This window comes from Schistocerca americana, chromosome 4 (genome assembly GCF_021461395.2).
Source record: "Schistocerca americana isolate TAMUIC-IGC-003095 chromosome 4, iqSchAmer2.1, whole genome shotgun sequence".
In the NCBI taxonomy this organism is placed as follows: domain Eukaryota; kingdom Metazoa; phylum Arthropoda; class Insecta; order Orthoptera; family Acrididae; genus Schistocerca; species Schistocerca americana.
The window spans coordinates 187,371,893-187,384,328 of NC_060122.1; the positions used below are offsets into that span (position 1 = coordinate 187,371,893).

At 41.9% G+C, this 12,436-nt stretch overlaps 1 protein-coding gene across 1 annotated transcript in view; it reads right to left on the reverse strand.

Annotated features, from left to right (window-relative positions):
• Nucleotides 1–8,762, reverse strand: part of LOC124613335 (hemicentin-1-like) — a 465,174-nt gene extending 456,412 nt beyond the window's left edge. Inside the window, exon 1 of the mRNA XM_047142031.1 lies at nucleotides 7,999–8,762. Coding sequence (XP_046997987.1) covers nucleotides 7,999–8,092 — 94 coding nt within the window. The 5' untranslated portion in view covers nucleotides 8,093–8,762. The remainder of the gene's footprint in view (nucleotides 1–7,998) is intronic.
• Nucleotides 8,763–12,436: the final 3,674 nt, after the last annotated feature.

Sequence of the window (12,436 nt, forward strand, 5' to 3'; positions counted from 1 at the left end):
GCATTTTGAGCTACAAGTTGTGAATTAAGTAACTCTGAAAGCTCCATACGTACTGTTTCCTGCAAGTTCCCTCACCTCTTGTACACAGTGTTTTAAATCTTAGAGTACTCAAGTAAGCAGCGAGTATAAGAAGCATCTTTCAAAGACGAAATAATGGATGCCAATATCTATACATAGATTAAAGTATGGTCATCAATAATAACGGTTTCGTCTGTGGCTACAAAGAAAAAGTGTGTGGGAGAAGAACAGACTACTCTTACAACCTGTCAAGGGTCATTAGTCTAGATATATTGGATATAGCTGGTGCTATCTCTGGTCATTTATCATTAATCAACTAACAGTGAGTTCTTTGTCACTCCAGGCACGATGATACTTATTACTTACTACTTAGTCTAAATTAATTCCATACATCTCCCTAGATTTTCGGTTAATAATTCAACGTCTAAATGCCTTTAAATTACAATACTGATGACAGAAAAGGGAGACTGATCGGTAACTAACTGCATATGGCAGATGGGAAGACGAAGTAGGAGGTGAAAACCTGCATTTGCTAAAGCATGCCATTGGTTGTTAAAGAAATAGTGTGTCAACGAGCATGTAGTTGAAATACGTCTCGATAACGTATGCGAAATGAACCATTATGAGAGATTACAGCTGTGTGCAAACCAGAAATGAAAGCCAGATCTCCATCCTTTGTTGACCGCCTGAAGCTTTGCATCTCCCGAAAGCCAGAGAAATGAGTTCGAGTTAAGCTTCAGTACACAGTTTGAGATGGTCACCACATTTCATTTCAACGACTCTGCACTCTATACTGAGGGATTTATTCTCAATGCGTTTCTCTGTTCAAGCAGATCAATGACGGAGAGACGCAATATCATTCGGAGTCCGAGCGCCCTCCCGCCTAAACTCGAGGCAATAGGCGTGGAGAAAGATCAGGGATATAAACAACACTAAGATGGAAATATTGTGACTACCCCCTGTAGACAAATATTTTAACTACCCCTCTAGTAGGATACGTAAAGATTGTAACAGCGCTTGAATGTAAGACATATCGATTTTTCAAATGCTGGCAGTCACCAACGGAAAAGAAATTCAGACAACAACTAAAACGTGTTGACGCCAGAGTTCAAAAATTTTCTGCTCTACCTCATTAGTATATAGTGCACTGGTAGGTTACAAAGTTGCAGGAGGAAAGCTGAATGATATCTGTAGAGACAGTCGTCACGAAAATGTAAAGATGTAAATTATGTAACTTACTGCGTGTTAAATGAAAACCCCGTAGAAAGGATGCTTAAGAGATTGCACGTGAATCATAACTATATCCTTATTAAACCTACGATTGTGAGAAATTTGAATGAGAGCTAAGGGATAAAATCGGCAAACATTTCGTCTTCTTTACTTCATTGGATTGTTTGAAAACGCATTGATGGAAGTTCGTTGTAAATATAGATAGTTACTTCAGCAACTGATATAAAGCACTTCCAATGTTAATAGGAGCATATTCGTGTCGGTGAACTACCTCCTTATTACACATGTAGTTGCGAAAAATTCGAATGAGGACTAATGGATAAAAACAGCCCATGTTTCGTCTTCACTAATCACTAAATAGGTGGAAAATACATTGATAGATGTGTGTTGTAATAATAGACATTACTTTAATAACTCTTATATGGCACTTCCAATGTTAATAGGAACATAGTCCTGTCGGTAAGCTATTATACAAAATAAATGGGAGATGTCAAACAGTGTCAATAGCTTTTAAGAGTAAAAGATAGAGCCTACAGTAAATAGTAGCATACGACATTATTCCACCACTTGATTAACTGAAATATGGTTAACTTGTTGGAATACGCTGATTCATATGAAATGAAACGAAGTGCAAAAGGCGAACTCGAAACAGTAGGCTGAGATGCCCCCAGAAGAATGATCGTCGACGTACTTGACACGATAGTTAAATGTCGCGAGAGTAATTTCGTTTATCAATGTCGAGACATCGCGTGTCAGTTTTCGCAGCTTCATACAGGTCTGTAAACGAGTGGTGCCTCGCATAGCCACTTACGTTAGCACGCCGCTTCTGGGATTTGAGCAAGGGAGGGGGGGGGGGGGCGGCAAGAGCTCTGGTCCCGGATCGAATCTGCCCGGCGGATTACCGACGAGGGTGGGTGTGTCGGTCAGGCTAGCTGTGGTTTGTAGGTGGTTTCCCATACTCGTCTAGGTGAATACCGAGCTGGTATTGACATCCCGATTTAATGACACAAATATTTCGATAGCTGCCTCATACTTTCACACGTGGGTAACATGTAGTCAGTCCCTAACAGTAACACCGTCAAAACCAGATTAACATTCAGACACCGTGAAAGGAACGGGAAAAAGGAAGAAGTGAAGAAAAGCTAAACAGTTACACAGTTTCATGCATTTCCCTAACCACTGAGGTAGAATCCAACAAAATAATCGCTATTTATAAAATTCATTTTATTTGAGATACCTTCTTTTTCGGATAAAGCTGAAATGACCTCCTCGTTTGGGAATTCCCTGATTTTTGTAGAGGGTAACATTCAGATTGTCGACCAACTGTTCATCAGCTGCTACAGGCACTTAACGTCGTATTTGCTTTTCGCTTTTTGCGGAAACGACTACTTCATAGTGCAAGTGAGTATTGTGAAATACTTCGTGCACCTACCGCAGCGGAACTCGAGCAGGTTGAAAAGAGAGACAATTTGATGAGAATTATTATAAAAGTAACATGTAAAGGTGGAAATTCTTTTAAAATTTTATTTTTGTAAGGGTTCACAGCCCCTACGTGTTTTGAGAATGAAAGCTTAGTCTAAGTAGGCTGTAATCTGTTTATTATCCATGCAGTTGACCAGTTTCAACCGTGAGTTAGTTTCAGACACATATTTTAAGCATCATGCTTCATCTCACAGCGATGTGTACTGATGAGCCAAAACATTATGAAGACTGCCCACCGCGAGGTTGAAATGCCTCCTGGTGGTGATGCGCGCACGCAACGCAGTAAGGAAACAATGTAAGTGAAAGACAGACGAATTGTCAGCCATTATATCGAAGATAAGCGCCGCAGGTACAGATATCCACAGATATAAACGGTTTTGGCTAGGAGGCATTGCTGCAGCGCTGCGGCTGGAAACGAGAATCTCGGAAACGACGAAGCTGGTCGCAGTATGATATTGAAAGACCACGTGTCATCACAGAACGTAGAGAGGTTGGTGGATCCCACACTGTGTAAACCAGTATAGACAGCGATCTGTGGTAGATCTGACGACAGAGCACACTGCTGGTGCAGGTACAGGTGTTTCAGAGCACGCCGTTCAAAGGCCGTGTTGAACCAGGAGCTCCACATTAAACGACCCCTTCGTGTTATTGTGCTGACCCAATGCCATCGTCAGTTATGAATGCAGTGAGCACAGCACCACTGAGTTTTCACCGTGGATCAATAGAAACGTGTCTCTTGTCGAATGAATAGCATTTCTTGTTACACTAGGTATATGGTTAGGTCCGTATAAGCCGTCATCTAGGCGAATGGCTTCACGAAACATGCACTGCGCCACAGATGAGGGCCGGTGATGGCAGAGTTATACTGTGGAGTACTTTGAGTTAAGCTTCCATGAGATCTGTGGCGGTAATCGAAGGCATGATGACAGCAGTGAAGTACATGAACGTTATTGCGTACCATCTGTATCGCTTCATGCTTGAAATCTCCCCCTACAGCGATGACATCTTTCACCTTGATAACTGTCCATGTTGCAAGGTCAGACTAGTGCCGCGGTGGTTTGAGGAGCATCACAGTGAACTAACATTGATCTCTTGGCCAGAAAATGTGCCTGACATATATCCATTGCAAAACATTTGTCGCGAGCTGCGTGACCATAAACCGCCATCCCGTAATTTACGGGAACTGATTGACCTCTGCACAGACATCAGGTGCAACGTACTTCTCCAATCCCGTCAAGGACTTGCAGAATCTATGCCAAGTACAGTCTCTGTTGTATTGTGTTTTAAAAGTGGAAAAACACGCTATTAAACATGTGGTCATAAGGTTTTGACTGATGAGTGTATTAGAAAGTGAAATGAAGCGTGAAGCTTAAAATATTTGATCGAAAATGACCCACGGATGATATTGGCCAATTTCTCGGATAATAAAGAGATTACGGCCTACTTTGACTGTGAAATGAGAAAAAAATATTATGGACAACCCTACGGATACAGAAGATTTAGCCGACCTAAGTGGCCGAGTGGTTCTAGGTGCTTCAGTCTGGAATCGCGCGACCGCTACGGTCGCAGGTTCTAATCCTGCCTCGGGCATGGATGTGTGTGATGTCCTTAGGTTAGTTAGGTTTAAGTAGTTCTACGTTCTAGGGGACTGATGACCTCAGATGTTAAGTCCCATAGCTCTCAGAGCCATTTGAACCAGAAGATTCATTTTCATTGCCGGGTAATCATCACGTAACTGGGCCGCGGCTTACCTCTCTACGTACTATCTCTCTTACCGTCTGCAGAATTTGAAACCTATTTGACGAAAGGCTACCCTGAAAGCCGTGGCAAGAGTAATTTAAAAATTTTCTGTCGTTAAGGACTCCAAAGCCAATTCCGGAACCATACTTGCTACGATGTCTTCACGGATAAAAGTAGCGAGCACTGATCATTCGAATATATTTTTCTATATATATATTTGCTACTTTGCGTTGTTTACGGATTATTACCGAATCTCGAGATGTTTGAGTGTGATAATTGCTTGGTTTTCCTCATCATACTAAAGCTGTGTTCATCTCACTAAAGCTGTGGGTGTTGGGCAAAGAGAATAAATTATTGAATGTGGGCAGATTACTTTCCTTAGAACACCGAGTTAATTCATTTTTTTAGCTATACCGGATTGGAGATTTCTAATTTCATTTTTAAATGTGCCTTTTACTGTCATTACATCGGAAATACCAAACTAGTTTTGTATTCTTTCTCAAATAACGGTATGACATGACTTTATATATTAAAGTGAGTGACAGCCTATGTTTTGAAATTGTCTACATACGTCCAGAAAGCTATGGCGCTAGGGCCAGGGCACGAACCGTAGTTGCGGACCGAGTGGGGTATTTGGACACAAGCGCTTGAAAATGGAATTTGATGTTTCGAAACTGGTCAAGCAAAAAATGCAAATAAATCAGCTGGTAAAAGGAAAATATTTTCTCCACATTCAGAATGTCCTGTTTTCTTTTGCTCAGCACACTACTCGGTTCATCAAAGAGGTCTACTGAACGACTACGATGATACGGGCCTTTAGGTTCACTTTCTGAGAGGCTGTTACTCCTGCTGCTGTTGTTTCTTGTTGCTGTCTTCAGTATGGTTTGATGCTGCTCTCCATGCTGCTCTATCCTGTGCAAATTTCATCTCCGTTTACTGCAGCCTACGTCCTTCTCAATCTGCTGAGTGCATTCACCTTGGTCTCCTTCCACAGTATCTCCCCCTTTCAATGACCTATCTCCAGCACCAAATTAACAATTCTCTGAACCCTCGGGATGTATTCTACCAACCGACCCCTTCTTTTAGGGAAGCTTGCCTAAATTTCTTTTCTCCCCTGTTCGAATCAGTACCTCCTCAATTGTCACTCGATCTATCCATCTGCTCTTCTGTGCTCCTCTGTTACTGTAACTGTCTAAATGTAAATGCGAGTGTAGTCATAAAGCGAACCACAGCATGTCTGAGGTGGTATACCGCTAAACATTCCCTGCAGCGTCAATAAAATTCTTCGGACTATGTACTTCTATCAGTGACAGGAAACAAGAGAACACCAATAAAGTACGTTTGACGCCCCTCCTCCTCATCCGCACTACCCTACCGGATTGTGATAATAACTTCCTCCTCCAGCATATAAGAACAAAAGATTTTCTCGCTTAGCAGTCAACAAAACTGCCCAAGGAAGACCACATGCAACAGTGGCCGAAACGTCAGACAATTTTACGAGTACGTAGTGACAATGCGATTACGTACCGTGAACAGTTATATTGAAAGGGACAACGGCCGCGGAAGCCAACGCTTAGATTCCTGGGCAATGTTCATACCGCATATCCGTCGACGTTCGTGGTGACAGCGAAGAAACATTGCGTTTCGCTGGCGATTAATCGTGAAACCACGTGCTTCACAACCTCTGCTTACCCGATCTTCAGGTCTGTCATAGTTCTGAATGCGAAACGTATTGAAGATGGATATGCCTGAAGGATTTTTGTAATGTCTAATATTGTCACTTGAAGGAATCAAGCAGTGAACACTGTAAAATATATTTTGGTTTGGATTGTTGCCTCAATTCACACATCGCCGCAATTATTACGCTTTGCGGCTGGACGCAGTGTTACGCAGCAATACGATTGCATTCGCTGTTATAAGCTTTTTTCCTCCATATATGCGTAACAACTATATTTTAATGCTTTCTCTTACTTGTTGGCAACCTTTGGACTGGCTCGGTCTAAGACACTAAGACGTAGGCCTATGACCACGCCCCGTATCACGTGCCGTTGCAGTCCGTGAGATCGACATTGTGCTGTCACCTCCCGTGCCAGGAAATCGTCTTGGGGCCTACCTTGTGATTCACTATCCTACCAGTACATTGTCCGCCCTCTATTCGAGCTTCGTTATGAAGAACAGACAGGCACTGCAACGAGAAACCCTGCTTGCTTATTCACGCGGATGGAAAAAAAACAGCTATCGAAATGTGGATTCCCGTAACTACAGTCGTTTCTATGTAGATCATCTTCAATACGTTTCGCATATATCTCTATACGGCTGACAGGCCCCTGCGAATCTGTGTCACATCTTCCTACTAACGTATACCACTCATCATTGAGTCGGCAACTTTTTGAAACCTACCAATTGTTGCAGGTTTACCAGTGGGAACTCTACGAAATTTAACAAGTACGAAGAGCACATTTCATTCTGCATTCCTTAATAAGATGAAGTATTCAGGTAAAACCGTGAGTTATGTATAGTTTTGTAATTTATTCTAAATGAAAAAGAACAAATTGATACCAAATGCACATTCTGAACTAAATATACTTGTTGTCTTAGAAACAAGTGTGTGTGCTTCTATTTTACTACAATTTTCATCTTTCTCCACTTATAAGAGCTAGTTGTCCATTGAGATAGATGGACTAAACTACCCATCTATATCTTAATGTGAACGACTTCAAAGCAAAAAAGATCAACAAAGCCTTGACGAGTTCGTCTAATGTGCCTGCTTACTAATCCGTCACGGACTGACATAAAGCTTCGTCTTATTGTCACTTTCTGATGTATACATTACACTTCCACACTTTACCGTCTCGCATGACCTCGATACTGACGGGACGTTAAACATTAATCTTCCTCACTTCCTTTCTGCTTTCTGCTTTCCATCTTACACTTTTCTTTGGCGAGACTAAGTTCAAGCTCCTACCTAGTCATGCTGGAATGCGTTTCCTGTTTATTTCTTAACCTCTTAGGAGCTGGCGCGAGTACTCCAGCAAAAAGTGTCAAAGCGCATTTCACTGTCAAACATTGCTCAGTTCACAAATTATTCCATATATGCGACGAAACCTGGAACTTGAAACTCTCTCCCCCCAGCCTTATAGTAATGAGATCGAAACAGATAGGAAGAGATCGCAAATCTGTAATTTAAAACTTTTCCTGAGAGCATATTATTGAAGCATGAAACGTGCATTGTTATTATACATCATCTCACATATTTTACGACAGAAATGTAACTTCCTGTTAGTTTAATGATGCGTCGACAACGATATTAGTAAAGACGGAAATAAAGTTCTGATATTACTAATCGACAGATATCGGTTTGATTCATTTAAAAAAACTGTTGCAGGATTCGTCTTAAAGTATTTACACATAACCCAAATTAGAATTCCTGATGTCACTTGAACAATATTAATTTTAATGCGTCTCCAGTACCTAAACGACTTTACCACATTCATCAGTGTAAATTTAACAAAAAAATTCCGGTCTTACCTTGGGCTGAAACTATACCAGCAGAAGCGAAGAGTAGAAGAATCACCGTGGACACCGCGAGGACGGTGTCCAAAGACTGCTGTGGTTGTCCCATGTGTGCAGTTAACAGAACAGTAGTAACAGAACAGTCAGCAATGTATACTGAGGCACTAAACTGCGAAGATAACTTCAAATTTCACTTCAAAACACTGCAGTCTTCACATTCCTGCGATGGATGGTGAGAGTATTATTTGAATGCTGTCACCATGTTACGTACTTTATCTTGATTTTAGTTGTAAGAATTATTGAGTCTTACAGATGCTGTAGTGCGGTAAGGCAGAAAAGAGCTTTTGGATAGATTGTCACCCTTAGGAGACATGATGTAATTAATATATGCTTCGTAGCGAGACAGTAAGGATTTCACACGTGCATCAACGCAGTAACTTGGCATTTAGCAGGTATGTCATGTTGCTCGTGGATAGTAAAGGACATAATGAAAAATTATGATGGAGCAGCGCTTAACCCGCTAGCACAGGCGCGTCGCATAATTTTTTTTTTTTCGGTACGAAAGATATATCCTAAGACATATTAAAAACTCTGCAGATAAACAGAGAAAAATGACGCTTCATGTCCATAATGCACCACTGAATCGCAGGGCTATCGGACCAAAGTATTACACCGCGTCGACCCGTCCGTCGCAGTGGCTTACGATGTTACGCGAGAGCCGTGCGCACACCAACTGTCGCCCGTGGGTCCAGAGCGGACGCAGGTCCCCGCCTCCCAGCATGCTTCGCGCGCAGTGCCGCGAGAGCAACTGGCTCACGCACAGTAGGCGCTACAGAGGCCAGACGTGTCGCCCAGCGCGCATGCGCAGCTCGCTGGCTCTCGTGTGGACGTTAATTCGGATGTCGGCGCACGGATCCGCCACCGATGCTCGACGAGACAAACGGCTGCATCGAATCCTCGCGTCTATCGAAACGTTGTTTTTTTTCCCTTTTTTATCGTCAGTGGGTTTCAGTCGTCATGTAATATCCAAATAGGGTGGGTAGTTACTCGTAAAAAGCCAGTTTACAACGTGGTCCAATTGGTGCAAGTTTCATTAGGTAAAATTTATAGTTTGTGAATCATGGCTGAACTTAAGAAAATGTTCTTCACTTTATTCTGACAAAAGTGACAAAAAATTAGTAAAATGCACATCACACACTCTTCCAATATATGTAAGTTTGATTACCTAAAATACAAAGTTCGAAAGCATGGTTAAACTTGAGAAACTTTTTTTACTTTAAATTTTAAAACTTCCATGTAAAACTTGTTCACCCTTTCATTATTTTACGTATTAAGCTTAAGTATTATGGCTACCTTAGAACCCCAGGACTGAGTAGAAAATCTAACTCTCAGGTGACAAAGTCACAGGGAACCTCCTAATATCCTGTCGGAACTCCTTTTGTCGGCTGTAGTGTAGAAACGCGACGTGGTATGGACTCAACAAGTCATTGGAATTCCCCTGCAGCAATATTGAGTCATAGTGCCTCTATATCCAACTATAACTGCGGAAGCTTGCCGGAGCAGGATTTTGTGAACGAAGAGGCGTCTCGGTTATGTCCCATGCTTGTTCGATGGGATTCATATCGGGAGGTTTTGGTGGCCAAGTCATTGTCCAGAACGTTCTTCAAAGCAACCGCGGACAATTGTGACCCAATGACATTGCGCGTTGTCATCCACTGAATTTCCATCGTTGTTGGGAACATGAAGTCTATGAATGGCTGCACATGATTGCAAGTAGAAGAACATACTTATTTGCGGTGAGTGATCAGTTCAGTTTGACCAGGGGATCCAATCCATTCCATCTAAACACTGCCCAAATCAGTGTGGAGCCATCACCAGCTTGCACAGTGCCTTGTTGACAACTTGGGTCCACGGCTTCGAACCCTACCATCGGCTCTTACCACCTGAAATTGGGACCCGTCTGATCAGGCCACGTTTTCTCGATTGTCCAGGATCAAGCCGATATGATGAAGAGACAAGGAGAGGCCCTGCAAGCAATGTAGTGCTGTTAGCAAAGGCATTCGCGTCGGTCATCTGCTGCTGTAGCCCATAACGCCAAATTTCGCCACACTGTCCGAAAGGATACTTTTGTCGTGGGTCCAATATTGATTCCCTCGAATGTCTCACTCAGTCAGCAGTGAACCCGCTGCTGTCGGTCGTTAAGTGAAGGGAATCGGCCGCTGCGTTGTGTCTGATGAGAGATAATGCCTGAAACTCGTTACTCTCAGCAAACTCCTGATGCCGTGGATCTCGGAATACTGAATTCCCTGACGATTTCTGAAACAGAATGCCCCATGAATCTAGCCCCAATTACCAATCCGTGTTCAAAATCTGTCAATTCTCGTCGTGCGGAAACCTTTTCCCATCAGTCATCTGAACACAGATGACAGCTCCGTCAAGGCACTGCCCTTTAATACCTTGTATACCTGATTCTATGGCCATACATGTATGTTCATATCGCGACCCTCCCAGTTTTTTCACATCGTCTATAGCTAAATAAATTATAAAGTACACCGCCATAGTTCCTATCTGTACGTTCAGGCCAATCTGAGGAACTATTGTAGGAATTTAGACACGCGTTTCACTAACGGATAGATTGATTCACGAGATAGGTTTGTGTACGCACTGTATTTAATAGGCGTTTCCAATAACATCTCGTGGTAATGATAGGAATTCCAAGCTTTTCATATAGAAACGAGGCGGTATTTTGCGGGACGAGCAGTAAAGTACCAGCCACCACAAATCAAGAGAGCAGCTTAGCTTGACCACAATCTACATCTATTATAAATTGAAGTCTTCTGCAGTTATGTACGTGAATATTAGACTGAGTAACGAGGATGGTTTATGTATACTCACCGTATTTCTACATACCATGAGTCGTGCGGCCATAGGTATTTAGTGCTCCTGTACGAAGCTGAATTGGTCCTTAGTCATTGATTTCCATGAAACAGTTTGCAAAACTTTCAGTGTACTACCAGGTAAGGCTCGAATATTAATTCATAGAAATAATGAAATATTTTATTACTTCCTGGCCGTAGCCATGTTTATTTCTGAAAGGGTACACTGTACTGTTCCTGACTATTATTTTCATTCAACAGTGGTAAGATTAGGTAATCTCTGTAAATTGCTATTTGACTGTCTGGGGATCGTGCTGCAGGAATAAACTTGATCAGCGATCGTGTGATGAATAAGGTTAAACGCCTAGACAGGTAGATACGGAGTACAATCTCCCCGCGGTTAAGGATGGAGCAATACATTACGTCCTTTTCAACATTCGCTTTAATAAGTTTGGAGAAACGACAGAAGACCTACAGGACTTTGCTGCTCATGAAATGTCTTATATGTTATTTAATAAGAGGCTGACCTGTTGAAGAGATTTTCCTTTCTTTGAAAGAGTTTGCTTTGGTTTATTCAATTGGAAAATTGTTGTTCCACTAGACTATTTCTACTCATTATGAAACTTTCTGTTACTGTAGAAATCAGAGGCAGATGACTGTAAATCAGTGTCTGAGCCGAACTGAAGGCTAGTGATAGTTTGTTTTTAACATGTTTAGTGAAGTACTGGTCAATTCGATTTCGCTGATATTTTATCGAAGAAGTTTTTTGTTGGAGCCAGTGGGATCTGTCCACTGAATTTGATATTTAAGTTTATCTGATCAATTAACTTCCCCCCCCCCCCCAACTTACTTCTAACTCTCCTATCTCTTACGCTATGTTCGATGAGCAATATGTTTCCTCAAATGAGATCTATAAGTTCTCCCTGCTTGTTGTGTCATAACAAGCCTGGTTAAGGGAGATTTAGTTTGGAAACTATGATGCTGTTGATCCTACAGCGTAATGTTACTTCATTTTTCAACAAAATCCTTACATGCTACTTTTAACATTTCTTCGTGCTTATCTCGAATAACTGTGTCCGGAATACAGTTGAATACCAAAAGCGAATCTTTATCACTTCGCCATACCCCAAATCGGATTCCAATGCCATATGAAATCGACCATCCAAGTTTCACTATGGAGGCTAAGTTCAACAGTGTCTGTAGAATTGCTACTATTATCTCTTGTCCAGATCCATACCATCCAAGATCCAGGAAAAATTATTTTCGTCAACCGAGCTGTAAGTCTTCTGAAAAGTTGTTGCATGTCAGACAGGAACTGTTCACTCGTCAGTTGTAGGTAAGGAAGACCAGCATTTAGGTTCACGCTATGCTGAAGACGCACTGAAAATGCAAGCCTCCCATACTTTAAAAAGCTGAATGAGAAAATAATTCACGACTGTATTGCCGGCTTTTGGTGTCAAAAAAGAACAATATTTCGGTCATTTTTATTATTATCATTCCGCACCTCTCCTACGGGTTAAGACCAGATTTTCGGCGACGGGTCGACTGGCGTAGTCACTCAGGTTCAGTCTGCGGTT